The sequence below is a fragment of the Aythya marila genome, assembly GCF_965140915.1.
Source record: "Aythya marila genome assembly, chromosome: 11".
NCBI classification, from domain to species: Eukaryota; Metazoa; Chordata; class Aves; order Anseriformes; family Anatidae; genus Aythya; species Aythya marila.
Genome location: NC_139052.1, coordinates 21,762,979 through 21,786,054, shown reverse-complemented (window position 1 = coordinate 21,786,054; position 23,076 = coordinate 21,762,979). Strand labels below are relative to the sequence as shown.

Genomic DNA, 23,076 nt, shown 5'->3' with positions numbered 1-23,076 from the left:
GGCTGTGGCAAGTGAGGCTCAGGAGCTACAGAAAAGCCCGTAAGTGAAGAACTAAATGACAGGCTGTCCAAAGTGGAGTTCTGGGTGAGGCATGTATGTGTTTGATAGGGTATGGAAGGTGCTTCCACATGCTGACACTGAGTTGGACACGTGTCACAGAGAAGCAAGGAACTTGAGTTAAAAATGAAGTGCATTCAGGCTATGTCCTATTGCACTCAGGAGAGGATGCCTGGGGAGAGAGCATCTATCCAACAGTGGATTTCCCTGTGATATACAATGCTATATATAGAGTTCCTTTTTCCATCTTTCTTTGGTAGCTTTCTTACAGGGCATGAGACTTCCTTCCCCTTTCTGTTTTTGTTCCTTCAAAGCCAAAGCATAAAAACCCTGAATACCAATACGTGGCTTTCAGCATTTGGCACCCTCTGCTCCCCTCTTCATCCCCGATCAAGACGCAAGCACACTCACACCAAGGGGGCTTATCCGAACGCTGGCGCAATGGGAAAGAGGATGATGACAGGATTCGCTGAGACATAAAGGGGTCCCCTGGTATCTGGTTGCCAATCATTGAATCAAACAAAGCTTCAAGAAAAACAAACAAACAAACACACACACACAAACAAAGAAAAAAAATATACAGATCAGTAACATTCAGACAGAGAGATAAAGGAAAGGCCACACTGGGTCAAACCAGAGACTACATAGCCCAGTAGCCAGTAGCACGCATTCAGGAAAGAGCTTAAGAGTGCACATTCAGAGCCATGCTTGCCCCCAGCCCCTGGGAATCCAACCCTCAGATTTAACCAGCTGGAGTTTGTATCCACATCACTGTATTTATCAGCTGCAGACAGACCTGGCTGATCACTTATTGCCAGTCCTGTCTGCAGACTGATCTGCCCCAAAAATGTGAAAGACCAGAAGGCCTTAACTGACTGCTTGCCTCAGCTCTGCTCTGCCCTACCCATAAACAAGCCCACCTCATCAGTACCTGCGGTAGACTGGACATGTGACTCACTGCAACTCCTGCACACAGCCGTCAGGAACTCATTGACCTGTCGCAAAGAGAGGGAGTTGTGCAGGGTCTCCAGGGGATAAATGGTAGGAACCATGGAACAGCCTTCAAAACCTGGAAAGAAACCCAATCAGAAAATGAATTGAGCAAACAACAACCCAAATCCATGCAGGACTGCTCATGGCTTAAGGAGCTTGGCAGTCTAGGAATCAAACAACAGCCACTCTCAGGCCCAAAGTCACCTTTCCTTTTCTAGGTCAAGAAAATCACCATTAGGCAATCACATGCAGTAACAGACCTGAAAGCAAGCATCCAGGCACACGCAAAAGGAGAAGGAGAAGGAACCATATCTAGCAGCAACAACCTTTGCTGCGATACTCGTGACTTTTTCACTAAAATATCTGTTTATGACAGAGAACTCGGCATAGTTCCCCACAGTTTGCAGAAGCTAAAGACAATTTGAGTGAAGTCAACATAATTTCCATGAAGATTCCTGCCATTAGTGATACTCCAGCCTGGGACACGGTCCACCCCTCTCACTATCAGTGAGCTAGAGCACACTGCTACCAATGCAGGGAGTGGGAAAAGAACCTCCCTCTCCCACAGCAGGCCCTCCAGTGTACACCTGACAGAACTCTCCCCCAAGGAAGGGCTGGGCAACAGTTTGAATTTTTTGTCCCATAAAGACTGCATTTCCAGCAAACCCAGAATTACCAGAAATAGGTATCTCAACATTTAACAGACACTTGCTTACAGCTAAGCTACATCACAGCCACTGACAAGAAATTCTTTGCTATTCAAGCCAGCAGAATATTATGGCAAAGCGTATCCCTCTTCATCCAAGCTTCTTGGCAATGCTTTGGGGCACCAAGCCAATGTGAATCTGTCAGAGGAGCAAGGAAGAAACACATGAGGCTCTGGACACATGGGAATGCCTCCTTTTGCTCTGCCTCTTGTGTTTAAAGACCTCTATACTTATGCTTAGGTTTCCTATTCTGTGACTCCCCAAACTCCCTCTGAGAAGCCCAGAAAAAAAAAATGGTGAAGGAATCATATCTGTATATCTGTTCTTACAGGTAAGGAAGATTGCTTAGAAAAGCAAAAAGAGCAACAGCTTTTGATGCACTACTGTGTCAGGACTGCTGCCCAGCACACTGACAGGCTAAAATTGGTCCATGCAGCTTGACAGCACCTGCTAAGAAGATCAAGAGTACCTGGAGTATCTGCTAAAAGTAGACATTGTTCCAATCACTTCCAGGTTTCACTGGACGCTCTCTGCTCAAACACACTCACCTAACCCAGTTCTGCAAGAGGCAAGGAGTGCAAGCCAGCAGATGGTATTTAGAGTGAATCTACATACAATACAAGGAGGCTACAGACCAGATCATCACCAGTTTGCAGTGCTGCAGAGACATTCACTACCATCTTAACAGCTACTGGAGATAAAGAACCCTACAGCCAGCCTGGAGAGGTTACCTATGCCACAAAGAGCCTACAAACATTAATTCGAGACGTAAGGATAACAAATCTCTGACTGGAACAAAGGAATGTAAGACAGAAAAAACACCATTGTCTTCTGTCCCTTGCTGAGAAATCCTTTGAGCAGAAAGGCTGAATAAGGAATATTGTTTACTTAATTATTTTCTGAAAAGCATCCTGGAGACAGATCTAAAAGGAAAAGGGTAAGGTGAAGACTTAAAAGACCAGAAGAGTGGAGATGGTGTTGGAGCAGCACAGGAGAGGCTAATGTCAGTTCACAACAGAACCTGATTTAAGAGAAGCCAAAGCCAGCTCAACTATCTAGGTCTCCAAAGAAAAAGGGAAGAAGATTAAATATAACATAGGGCAAAGCAATGTTGTTACAAGATACGTTGGAGGCATCGACAGGGATGTGAGTGCATGGGCATGCCTCTAACATAGAGAAGAAATCAAATGTCCAATGTCAAAGGAAACATGTGACACCGACACCACCACTGATGTGAATCAATACACCTAGATCCCAGAAGTGCCAAATGCCTGATAGCACAGATCTGTCCAGCAATATGTGATCTCACTGCTCTCAAGAAAGTGGAGGAAAAGGTGGATCTTTCCGTTCTTAAGGGGAAGCACTACATTTACAGTTTTCAAGCAAGCCCTCTCATTTATATATGGCAGCCCACTGCCCTGCACACTTCTCTTTACCTGCCGCTTTGCTGTGGTGAGGCCAACAACAGCAGTTTCAAGCAGAAGTTATCGTTATAGACTATAGTTCTTGTATCACAACAGTAGTAAGAGTCTAAAGCAAAGGCTCTGACCACTGTTGCATAACACATGCTTAGCGAAGAACTGGCACCTTGGGGAAGAGGCAACAAATAAACAAAGCACGAGTGGAAAACACATGAACCTTTCCAATTTGACAGCTACTCAGTGCTGACAGCTCAGCTTCTGATGATACTTCCTGAACTCTTTTTCTTGGGGCCTGCTGGGCAGGAGTTTGTGATGGGGACGATAGCACAAGAAAGTGAACAGAATTTCATTCATTTTATACCAAACAGCAGCCCACAGCCATTTTTCATTTAATTCAGGTTTGTCTACAGTAGCTGCACTAGGGATGCAGACAGTAATCTGCTTCCTCCAGTTAGATCTACCTGCAGAAAGAGGCACATGTCTGGGCTCTGCAGACCAGAGTAGCTAGAAACAACTCCCAAGCTCAGCTGTAATCTCCTCTGGGCAAGAAGCACAGCATGGCTATGGCTCTCAATTTTCTGTTCAGTAAAATAAAATAAATTGGCTTTAAGAGTTGAGTAAACAAGATTTGGTAATGGAAAAAAACTTAAGATACTCAAGACAGAGGAGTCTGCATTATTTTGGATGTCCAAGGAGACTACATGTGATGTGGAGGAATCTGAATGATAACACAGGAGCAGCCTGACACAGCAGCAGAGAGCACAGGACTGCCCCAAGAGCTGTTCTACAGGTAAGAGCACTGGGAGGTACAACCCAGTGCTCTTACAACAGGATTACAAGTCCTGTTTCAATTCTCCCAGCTATGCTGATGCCAAAGCTGAAAGCCCCATCACATTACAGCTGAGTCAACAACATTCCCATTTCAGCTCTCCCCCTGGCAGTTTCTTGGCAAATGCGCACATCACCACACTCTGTCAGAGCCTCTACTCTATATAACTACAGTTTATGAAGAAGTCTTCCAATTGCTGAAGGAGAGTGTGACTCTCACCTTAGAGTAGGGCTTTCAGAGCTGCCCAGTACCAACACACAATGCTTTAAAAGACTTTAATAAAATGACGACTTGGGTATAAGGACCCTTTTGCAGAGATTACCAAGCACACTACACTATATAAAGCCAATGGAGACCTGAACCTGTCTCACGTCCTCCATTTAAACCAGAGAATCCCAGTTTTCTAGGAGATTCCAGCAGGCAGTAGGAACACAGATGCAACTCTTGTGAACAGTTAGCAGATGACCCCAAAGAAAGGGTCAAGAAGCACCACCTTTTGTATGAACATAATGATGAATTCTGAAGCAGCCAACACCTACTTTATGATTACATGGCCTGAACTCCAGGCAAATACATCACAGATCACCGGGTGAACCCTCCGTGCTGTATTACTCTACTGCCCTTTCACTGCAGATCCAACAGGTATTTTTCATCTATCGAGCTGTATCTCCTCCAGTCACCCTGAGGTCTATATAATGGAAGAAGGGAGGAACAAGAGAGAAAGAAAACAAGACTTTGAATTCACAAGCATCTTCTTGATTACTACTGATGTCCCAGTCTACAAGAAAAAATAAAAGGGCAAAACCTTGAGTAAATCAACACCATTTCATTAAGTGGAAGCACCTGATTTGACTCAAGGTAACACAAAGTTTCCTAAAATATGTGTGTGTTCCAAAGAGACCAGCAGAAAGTTTACTGTTCGATATGAGTTCGGAAAGTTGAGTTTATATGGAATGCGTTTCCTCACAGAATGAAATCGGCACCTGTGTGATTACCCCTTAGAACTGGTAATTCATCAGCTCACCTGGGAGCCAGCAGAATTTGTGGCTATGTCACATAAGCAGTTTTCAAGTAGTCCAAATGGCATGTTCCTCAGCTTTACTAAGACTGAGCTCAGGTCCCAAATATGGCAAGCATCTGCACTAACAGAGTAGGCTACTTAAAAGAGAGAAGGCACTGGCTGCTCCAACAGGCTGGTAAGTAGAAAGCATCCAGACTGCTGTCAGCCAACACAGACAGAGGCCAGAGAAGGCTCAGGTAAGAATTCTTTTGGTCCAAAGCAATCCTTTTTGAGGATTATATTTTTGTCTGAGTTCTGAACATTAGTATACATTGATAAGCAGAAGTTACCAAGATACTACGCATGTCTTCAGTTGTGAAATCTACGTTGGAGGGGAAGGAGTACCTATTCCTTTGCAGCGGAGATCCGGAAAGCAGGAGGCAGACCAATGGCACCAATACATCCCCAAATGGTCTCTATGCCAAAGGTCTGTAAGTCAGCTCTTCCGGAGTAAAGAAGCACTCGCCTCAGTCTTAGCAAAGATCCTGAAGGGGATGGGAGAAAGAACACTCGGCAAGTTCCCCCTCCAAATGCCCGGTCAGTCAAGCTTTACTGTGTTGGGGAGCTTCAACATGGCACGTATATCTGTATGTGTTCATATATGCGTACATAATACGTACATTAAATACATTTTTCATGTCCATACCTACATGAAGGACTTTTGCTAAGCAGCCTTTCTAAATTTAAGCCTGTGCAGTCAGCCTGAAGGTCTATTCTCGTTCAGTATCTCTCTGCCCACAGTGCCAGAAGTGGATATTCACGATGGCAGTATGAGACATGACAGCATGTAGCGACTCCTTCCCCAAACACTCCCCCAACCTCCAGAGACCTGCGGCTCAGAACTGTTCTGAACCTAATGTGTCTCTTCCAAGACATTCTCCAGTCTCCCCTTAAACTCAGTTATGCTTTTAACACCCCCATGAAGTGCTGTGAGGAGTTCCACTCTGTGAGAAAAAATCACTTCTGTCTGATGTGCCTCCTACGTAGTCTATTAGAAAACTCGTAGCTCTTGTACTGGAGCAGAGACTGAACTGCAGATCCCCCTACCACCTCTCTCCAGACCATCCAGACTACTATTAAAATCACTCTTCCCAGACTTTCTACCTTTTCCGTATCTTTCCCGGTGGTGATGGTTAGCTCAGAGCCCATCATTTTATGTATGAATTTGGGTCAGTTTCTCCCTGTTATTCTAAATTTATTTACAGTGAATATCACCTGCTGTTTTACTGCCCAGTCACTCATTATCACACGGTCCTTCTGTGCGTCTTCACAGCTGATCTTTGCCCTTACTACTGCTGTAATTCAGTACCAACACAAGCTCACTTCACGATCTTCCTTTTTTTTTTTTTTTTTTTTTTTAACTAGATGAGCACATGTTCCCAGACCAATCACTTCAAGGCTTCACCATTGATCTCTCCAACCACAGATGCTCGCTACAAACTTCAACTCCCTGTTTCTTTCTTTTAATTCTTTTGTGTGGACAGAAGTACAGTTGAGAGATGAGAAAAAGTTGATAGGAATACCTAGTTTTTACAAAGGGGGGAAGTAGAACTGTCAGCTACAGAGAGAGGAGAAACTTTTCAAGGAAGAACCCCAGCAGGAATTCCAAACATGTTAATTAACTGTGGGCTGGATGACGCTCAGACAGGGAAAACAGCAGAAAAAAAGAACTTAACGAGCGCAGAGATCTGATTTCCTCACAGGAAAGCTCTTATGTCGATGCGCACAGCTCACAGCTTGGCTGCATTAGGATAGGTGGCACAACCCAGCATCAGCCTGCAATATTTGGAGTATCACTGCCCAAAGTGCTGAGTTCATTTCCTCTCTCTCCAGGAGCTCACAGGAGGTGGTTGAGATCTGCAGCAGGGGAAACTCAGCTTTGGCTTTGGAACAGTCTGCTTTGTTCCAGCATTTCATCCCTTCAAGCAGTTCTGATCCTCTTTAGTACTTGTTGCTAGGAGACCAGGGATTGTCCTAATTATAGATGAAAAGCAACTGCCATCTCCGAATTGACTACTTTACAGAAAGAGCCATATCAAGAAAAAAATAGACCAAATATGAAAAACTCTCAGTTCCAGGCTCTGAAAATTGCTTGATCCTGGTGCTTCACTACATAAAAAGCTATACTAGGTCTACCCTACTCCTTCCACCTATGAGTCTGAATGAAAAAGGAAGTCCATGCATCACACCACACAGCTCAGCAAGCCACATGCACCAAGCAGGTTTTATGGTGCAGGGTGAACATTAACAGCCAGCCCTAGCTAGCTGCCCCTCTCAGAGAGGAATCTTTTTACTTTTCTCCGGAGCAGGGAGACGTCAACGCATCAGACTTCCCACCCATGCTAGATGCTGACAAATACCCAAGAAATAGTAGCAGACTTTGATTTATAACATCTGGATTCAATAGTGAAATCACCTACATCTTCCCACCAGACACATGACACGCTGCAAACATCCTAACAGGCAGAACAGATGCCATGCAATGCAGACAAACAGAGGCTCGGTGTCTACTCTAGCTTAACTTGGTCTCTCTATAAGTAACACAATCCCACAAGCAGTCACTTTCCCTGAATTTCCACACCAAGTTCACCCTGCATGTGAGCAGCTGCAGTGCATCCTTAATCCTTCTTCCCACACTCTTATTATCCATTTTGGTTCCTCCATTAATAATGGGACACCAAGGAGCACCCTGCTGAGACCTGGAGAGGCATATCATGTCAGCAGGGCATCACACTGGTAGAAGCACAGCATTTCACTTGAAGGAAGCTTATGGGCTTACCCTAGCTAAAGGAAGGAGGCAATGAACAATTGCCTAGGATGGAAAGAGCAGAGTTAGAGCTACACAAAGAGCACTGGCTCCACGTGAAAAGGCAACTTCCTAAAGCTCCAAAACCGCTGGGTGCAACAGCCCACACGCCTTGCTGCAGCAGCCACCCAGAGATTTAAGGGATGCAGTGAGGGAAAGGCTTTCCTTTTTTAGAAGCAAAGCATACTTTGCATTTCCAAGCAGACAGTGGTCCCTACTCAGCTACAAGAGCACGGGACCAAGGCAGCTGCAGCGTGCAGTACCGTAAAGACACTCCAAGTCATCCTGCCCTGAGATCAGCCAGCTCCTGAAGAGGCGCAGGTGGTAGGAGCACTGCTGGAGGTGATGGGCTAGAGTGGCATCCAGTGAGATGTTCCGGCTCGTGGCATAGTCAGAGGAAAAACGGCGCAGCAACTGGGCAACGTGGTGGTGCTCAAACGCATCTGGAGGAAAGGGGGCCATAAAGAGTGAGAGGAGTGGGGAGGCGCAGCTGCGAAATAGAAAAAACGTAGAGATGTGGGGAATGGAGCGGAGCTGCCAGCACTGGGGCTGCTGCATGGGAGATGACCCTCATCACACACCGCAGCCCAGTCCCTCCCACAGTAAGCAGACCAGGAATACTCTCAGTGCTACATACCCCAAATCTTAATGCAGCAGGGCAGACTCCCAGCTGGCCCAGCCTCTGCCAAACACGACTGCAGCGCACAGGCAGTCCCACCACAAGCAGAACAGCAAGGCTTCACCTTTTTAAGTGGAAGTCTGACAAATGAATAAATTCCACAACATATTCCAAGTCCAATACAGTTCAGGTTCAGCAGTATAAGAAAGACAGGCCCAGACTCACCCTCCCAGAGGAGACAAGAACTCCAAACTGCCAACAAAGCACAAAGTTCTGCATCCAAGTGCAGCCAGTCACTTCAGCACATGGAAGAGAACAAATGACCTGGCACCAAATGACTGGAGGCTGTGCAAGATACACTGTGGGGACAGCAGGGCTTGACTGAGAACATATTGTTAGTGTGTGTAGAAAAACAGAAGCACTGACCTTCCCTCTCTAGACTCTCAAAACAGCCCTGTGCAATCTTTTGTGATGTCCTTGCCATTGCATGGCAGTCCAGATACTAGCCAGTATCTGCTAGTACTAGATACAGTACTAGCCAGTATCTAGCTAGTACTAGATACATCTTCTCCATGCGTTCAGCCTCAGGACTCATACTGAGCTCCCAAGACTCGTGAGATCAGGTCATGCAACATCTGGCTTGACACTGTGCTTGGCCATGGCTCTAGTTCACCCATCCCATCTCACCAAGTTGAGGCAGCTCTTAAGAAAAAAAAAAAAAAAAAAAGCAAAAACAGATTTAGGGCTACGAGTAACTTCTGCGTCCTCAGGCAAGTGGTTCATGCAGCTAAATGTCCTTGCTGTTAAAAAGATGCTTAACTTCAAGTTCAGACCTGCTGGACCTCTGTCTTTGTTTTCTTGATTAAGAATCACTTTACTATTAGAAATATTCATTGGGTTGTTGAGAAAATCTGATGCTCAGTTTCGTTTTATTGTATTTTTTTGTAGGGGGCAGGTGCTTTACAGTGTGGCTTGGGAAAGACCAGTACTTGGTATAAGTTTTGTTGGCAAGATAGAATGACACATCCTGCTGACGTACACCTTGTTTTCTCAGATGGTTTCCACACATACAAATTGAGCAGTTGGCCACTCTAGGAAAAATAAACCAAGCAAAGAGAAAATAGGTTCCCTTTAGATATGTGAAACAAAGCCACAGTTAGTTGTCCCCTCCTCTTTCATCTTTCCCAGAACTTTGGTCTTTGTAACAGTCTTCTAGATTTTCTTCATCTTCCAGATCACAGAGAGCAGAATTTCTTCGCATTTACTAAGCAACAAGATTCCAGAAGCAGCCATGACCACTTAAGACAGAAATACTTAACCTGGTATCTTTCAGTGATGTGCTTTGGATCTAACTTGTCTCAACAGCAGGAGCCATGAGGTATGGGTAGGAGTGGTGCTATGAAACAAACCTTTGCAAAAGTTTCAGGGTAAGCTATAATAAATAGTAGCTCAAGGCATCTGCTACAACCCATGTAGTGGTCTTTAATCTCAGAAGACTCACAGTTCAGGTGTTAGGTTACTAGCAATATGAAGCAGAGATGGTGAGTAAATATAAGCACAGTCAGATATCTTTCCCTACCAAGCCTCTTCATAGCTACTAGCACAACAGGAGTGAATATGGTCACATCACCCTGCGTGGCACATTGCTGATCCCCTCCTAGTTTGGGATGACACCAGGCCCAAGCCAGCACTGTACACCATCAGCAGATGAAATACCTGGAGAGACATCATTTCCAGGATAACGTCATCAGGAAAGGTGAGACTACTCCCACCAGCACCACCACGCTTGGAGTAACCAAGGGACCACCGTAACAAACAAGTTTGCAAATAGGAGTACCAGTGACCTCATGGCCTCCTAAGACCCCTGTGCTAAGGAATACAATGTGCAGAAGGAATCTGCTTGCAACTCCTGCTCTCCCACGCAGACTGCACTTTTCAAGGTGACACACATGTAGCTCCAGGATATCCTTGTTTTGATCCTTAAGATCTGCTCTGTAGAAACTGAAGACCTAAGCTGCAGTGCTCTTAGGATATGGAGTAGATATTCCCACACACCCTCAAATCCAAGAGCATTCTCTCCACCCCCTGCAAGGCAGCACACGAGAAGGCCTTAACATCAGCAGTGGAATTAAAGGCTGCTTTAGGAGTCCATTCACAAAGCCACTGCTGTTGCTTTTTCACACAAATGTCTGGGGGGGAAAGCAGCCTGACAGATCTCCCACAAACAGCACGGGAACCATTGTGCAGTAACAGCAGATGAGTGAACAAGTTAGTCACAATGAGACAATGGGGAAAGGTGAAGCATGTTTGGACACCAGATACACAGACACGCAAAAAAACACAAGGCGGCTGAAAGGAGAGCATGTGCAGAGAGGAGAACTGAATGTGAGCATGGGGTTAGAAGTGTGAGGGAACGTCAAATCAAGGAAGCAAACGTACCATTAGTCGGATGCTTTGCAAACGACACAGAAAATCGTTTTACGGCTGGCATAGACAAGAGCTCTGAGGAAATAAAAACAGATCATCTCAGTTAACAGCCTACCTCTAAGGATCCCCCAGCCTTCATATGCTTGCAACTACCCTTTCAAGTTCACCTCCTGGCTTGACCCCCATAACACATGCTCCCACTGGCATTGTTGTAGCACCCCAGGCACTTTCTGCCCACAGGTCTGACTGAAGCTCTGAGGTTCCTTGGACACTGTCAGCTCCCCACCTTCCTTGCACTGTCCTACCAGTGGCTCCCCTGACCCTATAAACTCCTTGGTCACACTCCTTCCTATCACACTTCCAGCCATCTTGATGGAAAGCCAGGCTCAGTCCAGTGAAAGATGCAAGTAGGCCATGCTTGCAAGTACAAAAGCACATTACCGAGCAATCAGCAGCACTAGAGAATACCCTGAAAACCTGGAACCATAGTCCTCAGGATTCACCTCTGCTCAAGGAAAACACGCTGTTCTACAGAGGAACTGAAAAGCTGTGGCACTGGAAAGAGCAGCTCAAAACATCCTCTTAATGCAAGTTAAACATAGCTATTTGAGAATTTAAAAGCTTAATCAACACCCATGAAGGCATGCCTCTGCAGTTCTGTTGCTCAAAGCATTTCAATACGGAAGACGTTTTGGGATACACTTGTCACACTGGTCCTCAGGCTTCTCTTAGAGCCATGGAGCAAATCAGACCAAGGTCTCTTACAGAAATCAAACATCAGAAAGACAGTTAGTGCAAGAATAGGCTCTATGCATCTAATGAGGCACAAACAGTTGACTTTTAAAACATATGGATTACTCTCCATATGCGCAAAAACAAAACAAAACAAAAAAAAACAACCCAAAAGGATGAAAACTTCAGCTTATTCCCACTCTGGGAATTCCTTGGCTATCACAGAATTACTTAGGTTGGAAAAGACTTCTACAATCACCCAGTCAAACCTTTAACCTTGAACTACCACGATCACCATTAAACCATGTCACTAAGCACTACATCTACATGTTTTTTTGAAGACCACCAGGGATGGTGACTCAACTATTTCCTTGGGCAGTCTGTTCCAATACTTCACAACCCTTTCAGTGAAAAAATTTTTCTTAATATCCAACCTAAACCTCACCTGGCACAACTAAAGGCCATTTCCTCTTGTCTTATCACTGGGTGCTTGGGAGAAGAGACCATTCCCCACCTTGCTATAGCCTCTTTCAAGGTAACTGTAGAGCATGATAAGGTCTCCCCTGAGCCTCCTTTTCTCTAGGCTGAACAACCCCAGCTCCCTCAGCTGCTACTCATCAGACTTGTTCTCTAGACCCTTCACCAGCTTCGCTGCCCTTCTCTGGGTGCACCCTAGCATCTCGATGTCCTTCTTGTAGTGAGGGGCCCAAAACTGAACACAGTATTCAAAGTGTGGCCTCACCAGAGCCGAGTAGAGAGGAACAATCACTTCCCTAACCCTGCTGGCCACACTTGCTGATACAAGCCAGGATGCTGTTGGCCTTCTTGGCCACCTGAGCACACAGCTCTGCCAGGCAGCTTTCCAGTCACTCTTCCCCCAGCCTATCATGGGAAAGAATGGTCTAGACCACCTGTATGTATGACTTGGTGTGAGAGCCCAGCCAATCATATCTTTTGCTACTATTTAGGAACTGAGGATGTCATTTCTATTTCTTGTTTCATGCATCCATTCCACCTAGTCTGTATGCCTATCACTGTACACCAAGGTTAGGGGTCTTACATACCAATTTATGCTGCCACACCCCACGTTGTATTTCTCTATTTACACCAACTGACTTGCCCATATAATATATTTAAAACAACTCTAAAGGCTGCTGCAATTTCCTTTTGCAACGTCATAGCCCTAGAATTTATTTTTTTTTCCTCTTTAAACTCAACAGATAGATGGCAAAGCTTCCCTACATGTGCATCCTCTGAGAAGTGTCTGAGTCCTAGTGCTTCAGTCAGTCAGCTGGTAACCATCTCAATCTTGCCAGGGACACCAGTCCTTTATCAGGACATCAATTTAAATGGTGCTGCAACATAGGCTGCTGGACCACTGGCTTCAGACAAACCAACTTCAAAGCATCACCATCAGTGGACCTTCCCTCAACCTGAGCTTGGGACACAACTCTCCACTGAGGTCTTGCTTAACCCTCTTTCCAGTCCCAAGCAAAAAGACATAAGGGCCACTTAAACTTCACTTGAGCAAGTCTATGATGAAGTGCTATAAGCCATGCATCGTATCCTGAAGCATCAGTCATGAAAAATTGTCAGAGTTCATGCAAAGACATGCTTCAGAATCTGAAGGCTTTTTAAAGACTATTAGCCTGACTGCAAAAAAAAGCCTTGATACAAGTGTACTCCCAAGAGACTGCTGTAGCTGCTATGTCACTTACTGCAGTCAGTTCTAGTCATGTTTGTTTTAAATGCCAATGTTCATCATTTCATTGGTACTTGTTTGAGTAGAACAAACAGATTAAGGGCTTATTTCACATTCCAAACTACCTTCCCCAGAAGATAAATGTCCTTCTGACTCCTATTTGTTTTTCCAACCCTCCCAATTTCTTCTTATTTTTGCAGCAGAGCACTGGTGGCACAGGGTGCCATAGCACACTACGAAATGTGAAAAATGAAACGTACCAACAAGATGAATAATTCTGCATTATGTTAGTCACATATTAGTTAAGTAAGTCTGACTTTTAAATACTTGAATACACAGCTGCATCTAAGCACACAGAAACCTTGTTGCAGAATTTAGGCTAAAGCAGTAGGTGTCTGCTGTGGACCTTGACTGCAAGAAGCCAGCTGCAGGCACAGTCCCACTACACAGCCTATGGAGGAAGGCAGCGCTGCACCAGGACTGAACAGAATCTGTCCTGTTCCCAGTTGAGCACAGAGCAAGCAGTCTGACAGTTTTCCCTGAAAATTAGTACTGCCTTCGGTCCACAATGCTTGCACAGTTGTGGAAGAAAATCAGCCAGAGCCCTAGTTGGCCTTTTCAAGTGGCTTTCTTGGTATCCATATCCGTCTTGTGCCAAACACCATGAGCTTACTCTGGGATCCACAGGTCGCCAGCACTCAGGCTTGTGCAGCAGGGTTTAAAAAAATCCTTCCAGTTCATCCTCCTTGACTCTATCACACAGCCTGTTGTTTGCTAGGGAGCTCCCTAAGGAGGTGAAAAGCAACACCATTTTCTCTTACACTCTGCAAAACTGCACAGAAAGCTGGTGTACCTAATGGTCTCAATACAACAGTATTCAGGGGGTTCCAACAGGTCTGTGCATTGGATAACATCTTAACACCCTGATTGGCTAGAACATTTTCCTTGCCTTAAAACAAAAATCCAAACGAATCAATCTCCTGTTTTCCCCAATGCCACAAATTATAACCTTAGTTATCTCCCCAGCTTGTCACATACTGGTGTTGTGTTCATTGTGATCCCAATAAGAAAGGCACTCAGACACAGTAACAAATAATAATCCATCCAAATGCTGGGAAACCCGAGTTGTGAAGTACTGGATGGATTTCCAACCAATGCACAGCACACTGTGCAGACCCCATCCATGGAGAGGCTTGTCCAATGCTGCATAACTCAGTGTTTGCAGTACCTGAAGGGACATATAAGATCATTTGTCCTCTCTCCCTTCCTGTGTTACTTTTGACCAATGGTCTTGGTTGGAAAGGACCCTTAAAGATCTAGTCCAAGCGCACTGCAGTGGACATCTTTCACTGTATCAGGTTGCTCAAAGCCCTGTCCAACCTGACTTTGAACACCTCCAGTGATGGGGCATCCACAGCTTCTCTCAGCAACCTGTTCCAGTGTCTCACCACATTAGTTGCAAAAAATTTCTTCCTTATTAAAAAAAAAAAAAAGTCTCTCTTTCTTACAAGCATTGTTTATATAATGAAAGGCCACAATAATGTCCCTCCAGAGCCTTCTCTTCTCCAGGCTGAACCACTGCAACTCTCTCAGCCTGTCTTCACAGGAGAGGTGTCCAGACCTCTGATGACTTTCATGGCCCGCCTCTGGACCTGCTCTAACAAGTCCATGTCTTTCTTGTGTGGGGATCCCAGAACAGTATTCCAGGTGGGGTCTCAGGAGAGCAGAACAGAAAGAGATGTCCTATTTTTGACCATGATAGAGATAACTTTCTTCATAGTAGCTCGTATGGTGCCATGTTTTGGATTTGTGACAGAAACAGTCCTGATAACACACCGATTTCTTACTTGTTGCTGAGCAGTGCCTACACAGCATCAGGGTCTTTTCTGTTTCTCACCTGCCCCGCCAGCCAGTAGGCTGGGGGTGCAGAAGAAGCCGGGAAGGGACGCACCAAGACAGCTGACCCCAAGTGTCCAAAGGGATATTCCAAATTATATGCCATCATGTTCGGCAATAAAAGCTGGGAAAAGAAGGAGGAACGGGGAATGTTTCGAGTTATGCTGTTTGTCTTCCCAAGAAACTGTTACCCATAACAGAGTCCTGCTTTCCTGGAAATGGCTGAACATCTGCCTGTCGATGGAAAGCAGTGAATAAATTATTTATTTTGCTTTGTTTTGTGGGCACAGCTTTTGCTTTACCTATTAAACTGTCTTTATCTCAACCCCTGAGCTTTCTCACTTTTACTTTTTCAATTCTTTCATCCATCTCACTGCAGGGAAGTGAACGTGCAGCTGTGTGGGGCTTGGCTGCCTATTGGGGTTAAACCACAACAGGAAAGAATCATCTCCCTTGACCTGCTGGCCACGCTTCTTTTTATGGATGTTGTGGATGCCTCATCCCAGAAAGTGTTCAAGGCCAGGTTGAATGAGGCTTTGGGCAACCTGGTCTAGTGGGAGGTGTCCCTGCAGGGGGAATGGAATTAGATCATAGAATCGTAAAACCGTAGAATGGTTTGGGTTGGAATGGGCCCTTAAAGATCATCTGGTTACAATGATCTTTATGAGGCTATGTTTGGCTTCCTGGACAGCAAGTGCACATTGTAGGCTCACATTCAGTTTTGAATCCATCAGCTTTCCCCAGGTCCTTCTCTGCAGTGCTGCTCTCAATCAATTCATCACCTAAACTGTTCTCATCAATACTTTACAGAATCTGAATGACCTTCTTACTGGGATCATAAAGAACACTTCCACTGATGCATGACATTCCTACAACTCCTCCAGGATACCTCAGCCTTTTCCTGTGCTCCAGTTTCCTTGAAAGTAGCAATAGACTCTCTGCTTCTCAATACATAATACACTAACTGCAGATCAGTCCTCAGCTGGCAACACCCCTTCATCCATGCCCACTGCACAACATTTATACTAATGGCCCAAATACATTTTACCAGGCCGTCTTCCTGAACTATACAGCAGTACAAACTAGTCACAATAACTAAACCTTACAGTCCTTTTGCGGTATATCACAAGCATATCACAACTATTACACTTGCTTTCTGACAGCTCTCTCAGACTCTTTTGTGTGCCTAGCGCACAGATGGGGTCTCCAGCACTCATCTTATTCCACCCAGCACATCACACTGCCTTTGGGATGGCCCCATCTTCTGTACGTTGAGCATTACTATCTCAAGAAAACATTGGCTTAACATCAGGAAGATCACCAAGACAAGCAAAATGATTTGACGTGCTGGATTTCAGTCACAGGACAAACCTATTTCCTATCCAGACCGATAATCCCTCTTCCACGACAGCAAGTAGTATTAAAATACAAGAGCAGAATCAGACACCAGCATGACCATACACCAGCATTACCATACATCAGCATAAAGCTCCTCACACAATGTCAGCTCCTGTCTTGTCCTAGCAGGGTTCATGATTTCCTGGGATATGACAAAATGCATTACTGTAGATGCGGCGAATATACACATTCAACCGTGTCGCTCGTCTTAATGGTCTAAGTCTCTGCCTTAGTAGTATCCTGAGACACCAAAGTCCACAAATTAACCTGCTGCACAGAGAACACACATACCGTCTTTGTATGTCAGGCTGCTGGCAAACTTTTTGCCATGGCTGCGTGCGTAGTCCTGGAGGTTGGGGGCACTGGAGGAGCCTCCCAGCACAGTGGTGCTAAACAGGCCGGTGCATTGTGACCCTGGAAAGGCATGGAAGGTGTTAGTATTACATCTCCACCACATGCAACTACAGAAAAGCAGGGTTAGTCGAAGAATGAGGAATAATCTGCCTACTTCACAGGCACCTCAGGAAGAAACTGATGCTAGGGGAGCGTGGGGAGGCAGTAAACCCCATTCTCAATTCAGCAGTGACAAATGCACATCAGGTAGGCCCAATACTCAGCTCCAAGAAAGTTCCTAACTTCTTCCAGTGGTTTATTTCCCTCTGGCTCTTCCGTCCTGGTCTAGGAAAAACATCTTGACATCTGCCAGTCAGCAAAACTAAGTACTCATATCAGAAAAGCCAGGATACAAATCACTGATGTTCATGTCACATGTTTCTCTTTGTTTCCTTCTTCTGCAGGGCACTGAGGAGAAAGGGTTGTCTACATCTAATAAGTTTCAATGTATTTAATCTGTTGCTGTAAATGGAGATTAATTGCTCTGTCAAGCAGTAAGGAAAGCAATACGACCAGAGAATTTTCTTTCTCAAGCTGCTGCCTAGATGATATTTCACATCCACATGGTCATGCTTTGAGTCCCGAGTGGGTCCAAGTGTTCCATGATCTACATCCACAAAGCACCAGATGCCCCCACAGTGTGGAGATTTGCATAACCTGTGGCAATGATTAAGGTGTTCAAAATGGTCTCAAGCACAGAAGGGCAACCTAAGACCAGTGGCTTTGGAAAGTGCTGGTGTTTCCTTCTGTGAAGTACAGCATTTTTTACAGCAACTAGACTTTATGTGATATTTAAGGAACTTGTGGGCATTAGAAACAGGACTCTTTTGACCAAGAAAAGCAATTGTCCATGAGGAAAAAAAAAAAAAACACAACAAACTTCTTGCAGGCCAGAGAAACTACTGATTGTCTATGAATTCTCTGTTAAACTGTCTTGATACTACCGTCTGTACTGAGAATACCAACTACTAAAAAACAACATTACTCCCACATACATTGCTTCCAGAAACAAGCAGGTTGATCTTGCTCCATCTTATCTGCCAGGATGAAAACCCTGACATACTGCCTTCTAGCATTATGTGGAACAATGCAACTGTTACTACTGTTAAAAAGATTCTGCCTATATTGCAAGCAGCTCTTGGCTCTAAAATACAGCACAATTTAAGTTGGAAGGAACCTTTGGAAGCTTCTTTCCCAATCCCCCTAGCAAGACCAACTTGGATGAGCTTGCTAGGGTTTGTCCAGTCAAGTTTTGCATACCTCCAAGGAAGGAGATTTCCCCACCTGTCGAGGTCCCTGTTCCAGTATTTGGTGCATTTGTGAAAACTGTGCTCCTCGTCACTAATTGGAATTTCCCATACTGCAGCTTCTGCCTGTTGGTTCTCATTCTATCACCATGTGCCTTGGAGAAGAGTCTGTCTCTGTATTCTCTGTAACCTCCCATTTAGGTGGCTGAATCACATTAAGGTCTCCATCCTCCATTCAGTTTCTGACACACAGACTGCACAAGCCCAGCTCTCTCGGTTTCTCATCAACTGCACACTCCAGCTCCCACCCACCTCCACTGCCCTGTGCTGGACTTACATAAGCCTATGTCCATGCCCTTCTTGCACTAGGGAGCTCAGGACAGGACAGCAGTACTTCAGACAGTCTCACAGATGCTGAACAGAGAAGAAAAAACAGCTCCCTCAGCCTGCCTGCTACAGTCCTGTTAACCCAGCAGAGAAAGCAAGCCATTGTCTTCCTCTGGTGGAAGGGTGCACTGCTGCCTAGCGTCCATTTGTTGCCAATGACGATGCCAGCCCTTTTTCTACAAGACTGCTTTTTAGCTGGAGCCTCTGGAGAAAAAAAAAAAAACACAGATCCTGAGCTTTGAGTTATTCAAATGTAAGCTCAGCCTCAACTGACAGCACCTGCTTCTTGGAACAGTGGAGGATGATAAAGAGTTCTCATATGCACTGAACCTTAGCTACTCCACCATGTCACTGCTGATAGCTTTTCCAGCATGACAGACTAGCATGTACACGTCCTTCGACAAATAGGCAAAGAACTCTTGCCTGCAGGGTGACTGATACACAAGCCTTAGAAAATTTTCTCTTAATGCCTTAAAGTGAAGTTCAGTGGTGACTCAGCATGAACTGGAATCTGTCAGAAAGCAAACAAGATTTTGTCGAGTGGCAGCCAGCATGATGTTCACAGTCATCCTTCTACGGTTTAAAACAAACAACATCAAAAACAAGGCTCGTTTACCAGCAAATAAAAATGTAACAGAATATTTTTATCACTTACTATCTTCTGCAATCTTGCGTCAATAATCATTAAGCTAGGGATACCCCAGTGGTTCTGTTCTGCTACAGTACAAAAAGCACTCCATACGCACCCTTAAACCTGAATAGAATTTACAAGGATGACTGTGGATGACAGCAATCATCTATGAATAAACTCTAGGAGTTCACTGTAACCAAAGTAAACAAACAAACACACATCCTCAAAACATAATGGTATACTAGCAAATTGGTTTTAAGATGTAGCAACACTTGCCAGAAACAGCAGCGTGTACTGGATTATTTTTGTATATTTAATTTTCAGATGTCTATTCAATGTTTCAGATGTTTAAAAATGGACATCTCCGGTTTCCCTATGGTAAAGGGAGTCTCAGAACAAGGCTGTCATCCCCACCAGCAATACACCACCTCTTACTCAAACAGCAAGGAGAGATTTAATCCCATTTCAGTGTCCTTGCAATCGAAGAAAGACATTGAAAGATCCCTAGGCTTCTCAAGCCAGAAACATGCAAAATACTGCAGACAATCCATAATGATGCACTTGCTCTTGCCCAGAAAAATGAGGCATACTCCAAAGCATCACACTACAAAGATGAAGCAAGCTGCTGCTCTCCCCTTTTCCAAACAGCCATTTTAAGGCATTTTTTAAAATACTCTAAAGACAGAATTCTAGCAGGTATGGCAACAGGGCTATTCTAGGAGCTCTGCCCTGCTCCCCTTTCCTGTATGCCTCAACATATAAGGTTATACCTGAAGAGATGGAAATGTTCCCTCGGAGATAAATAGCCAGACACTGACAAGGTCAGGCAGCAAGAGAGTAAGCTCAGCTTCAAAAAAGCTCAGAAACAGTGGTAGCAACTGAATGAACCACCTCATAGCACAGCTGCTGAGACAAGTATTAAAGCCAAAGTTCAAGCTCACATGAGTTCTATATTCTTTCTCCAAGAGAGAGCATGTCAGATCATAAAGGGGGAAGCAATTAGATTTCTACAAAATAAGCAGGAATATTCCTTGAAGAGCTTGACTTTTAAAGGTAAAGAGGCACCATTCTTTTCAACAGTTCTCAGGCTGAGAGAAATTCACAGAAACAGACATCCTAATAATCAGAGATTGTGCAAGCTGGTGTTGCACCACAAGTCTCTTCTGCTCAACCCTTATTTGCATGCAGCTGCAAGTCTCTACAGACTGAACTGAGTATCCAGCTGTATCTACTGTCACAGATCTGGTCAATTCCTACCCAAAGTTTTGCCTCTGCAGAGCTTCACAGTTGGAAGTCATCAGCAAAGGCTTTCCTGCAAGGCAAGTCAGGCAAGAACCTGGTATTAAACCTGATGGGATTACATTTTAAATTTTGCTGTCAAGGAAAACTAGTCCTCTGCAAGAGGACTAGTATAGCAGTATAGCAGTAGTCTTCTCTCCGGTATAGCAGTAGTCTTCTCTATCCCCAAAACATATATTCCTCAGAATCCTCGAAAACGGTATAATATCTATGCTGTAAAATCTTCTTTCCAGAACACATGCCTCCTGGCACTCAGAAATCCAAACATTGAAGACAGTTTGCATGTTGCATTTGATGTATTAATTTTTCAAACAGATGTGCTTCATTGAGTGAGTGCTATCTTAAAAATTCTCATATTAACTCACATGGATTCACAGATTAACCACAGGTTTCCTCAAGCCTCATCAAGGCAGTTTATTATAGCTTACTTAATCCTGCAGGTGGTCTGCGAAAGGCAGTAGATATACCACACTCAAAAACCACTATGGCCAAAGTTATTACGCCTTTAAGAAAATAATATGCATCAGCATTACTTCTTACACTTTTCCAGCTGGCTGGAGCTATAGGTTGCAGACTCCATGGATATTTCCTTATTATTCCAAAGAAAATTCAATTAACTTGGCAAGAATTAGTTTCCAAAGAAGCAAATCATTCAAAAATGACAAAAAAAAAAATAAAAAAAAAAATCAGGCCTTTCAGAAAACCCTTGGCTGCAGGATGCCCACATAACAGAGAAAAGAACTGGTAAATCAGAACTTCTGCAAGGAAATCTGTGGCCATGCCTCAAAGCCAAAATGTAAAAAATGACTTTAAAGAAAAAGAAAGTGAGCATAACTTGGGCACTTCCACCTCCTGGTGCTTATTAGTAATCTTCAGGATCTAGGTTTCTCAGCTACTTTAAACCTCATGACACCAGAGACTGCTATTCACCTTCCAAACAGATCTTGCTTTAGCAAAAATATTTCAGGAAAAAAATCCACTATTAACACATAGTTTAGCTTAGGTTGGCAGAGAATGGTATCCTCAAGAACACATGGAGAACACCAACGGCCCCAAAATATTTTCTGCCACTGGCTACCATGCAAAGAACAGCTAACCAGTGGATCCTAGCTCAACTGAAGCTGTCAAAACATTGCAGCAGATGACAGAGCTGTTCCATACAAGAGTTCTTTATGAAACAAAGGTAGAAATAAAATAGTCTTACATGAAGAGCAGCCTTGTTCACAAATTACCGTTCTTCAGAACAGAAAGCATACCAGTTCTCATGTGAAATCACCTCTTCCTACCAAGGTTAAAAATGGTGTAACAAATGATAACAACACAGAAGCAGAAGTCCAGTCTCTAAGTACACAGCTTGCTCTGTTGTTTCGTGCTATAAAAGATGACAGGTGCATCTTCTGTTGCTAGAAACTGAAGGAAAAGATCATACACAAAAGGTATTACAATAAGATAGCCTTTATAGCAGTTGAGGCAGTAGCACTACAAGAAGAGATAACACATATACACAGACATACAAGGAACTTAAGCCAGATGTATATGGGAAGGAACAGACAGATGCACGCAAAAATACAGAGGTACAGGTGAGCAGGCTGAGTATAGGTCAAGTACAGTACCTAAGCCACTTTGCTTCATCTCAGAAGACTGCCTTGAGTAAGTGCTGAAGAGGCGATAACCTCCTGATTTGGAAGAAGATTCAGAAAGCACCTGCAAAAAGAGACAGTATAGTTAGTGGCATGCCCTAAATTACCCACTGATGCCAAAAGCCTTTATACACCCATAAAAAGTAAAGTGTCTCTTCCTTAAAATCACAATTTTCAAGAAGCTGGTACTTTTCAAGAAACAAGTACATACTGGTACTTGTATGCTAAGCTTGTGACAGTGTGTGCTCAATTTTAATTTCATGTTTGTGTCGGGTTATGGAACAGTAGAGATTTCAGAAGTACAAAGGGATTCCTGTGCTAAGCTCCTTATATCCCAAAACTCTTGTTAGAAACACTGGGACATACAGTTCCTTCTTAAGCAGCAGAAAAGTATGTCCCCTTAAATTTAGCATGCGCCCACTACAAAGAGCCCCTGCGTACTGCTGACAAAGATTACACCACAAGTGACACAGAAATAAAAGACAGCTAACAAACATCTCAAGCCCTAACTCTGCTTTCACTGGCTCAGAAAATAGATATTAAAAATGCCCATGAAGCACCCTGAAGGTGTCAGCTACCTGCTGACTGTGAAGCTAGCCTTATGGCATACAAATAGCCATGAAAGAGAGTAGTAAGATCAGTAAAATCAGTATCTGTTGCTTTAGCAGATCAGAGACTGTGACAATTCTAAACCCTATGACAGAATAAATAATAAACCCGCCAGTTAGCAGGGAGCTCTGATTTGCACAAGACCATAGACAGGAAACAGGAACAAGAAATGGGGAGCTAAATTGTAAGATGCAAAGGCTGGAATCTAAGTGAACACAAAGAT

General features: G+C 44.2%; 1 protein-coding gene across 8 annotated transcripts in view; it reads right to left on the bottom strand.

The window, feature by feature from the left end:
- The window catches only part of PPIP5K1 (diphosphoinositol pentakisphosphate kinase 1), a 59,391-nt gene that overhangs the window by 9,125 nt on the left and 27,190 nt on the right, over positions 1-23,076 (bottom strand). For 5 of the 8 annotated variants that reach the window (XM_082769331.1, XM_082769329.1, XM_082769336.1 and 2 more), the window contains 5 exons: positions 22,218-22,308; positions 16,939-17,061; positions 10,932-10,994; positions 989-1,126; positions 469-582 (listed from right to left, as the gene is read on the bottom strand). In XM_082769331.1, the coding sequence (XP_082625457.1) occupies positions 469-582; positions 989-1,126; positions 10,932-10,994; positions 16,939-17,061; positions 22,218-22,308 (529 nt within the window). The remainder of the gene's footprint in view (positions 1-468; positions 583-988; positions 1,127-10,931; positions 10,995-16,938; positions 17,062-22,217; positions 22,309-23,076) is intronic. The other 3 variants (XM_082769333.1, XM_082769332.1, XM_082769335.1) reach the window with 3 other exon arrangements.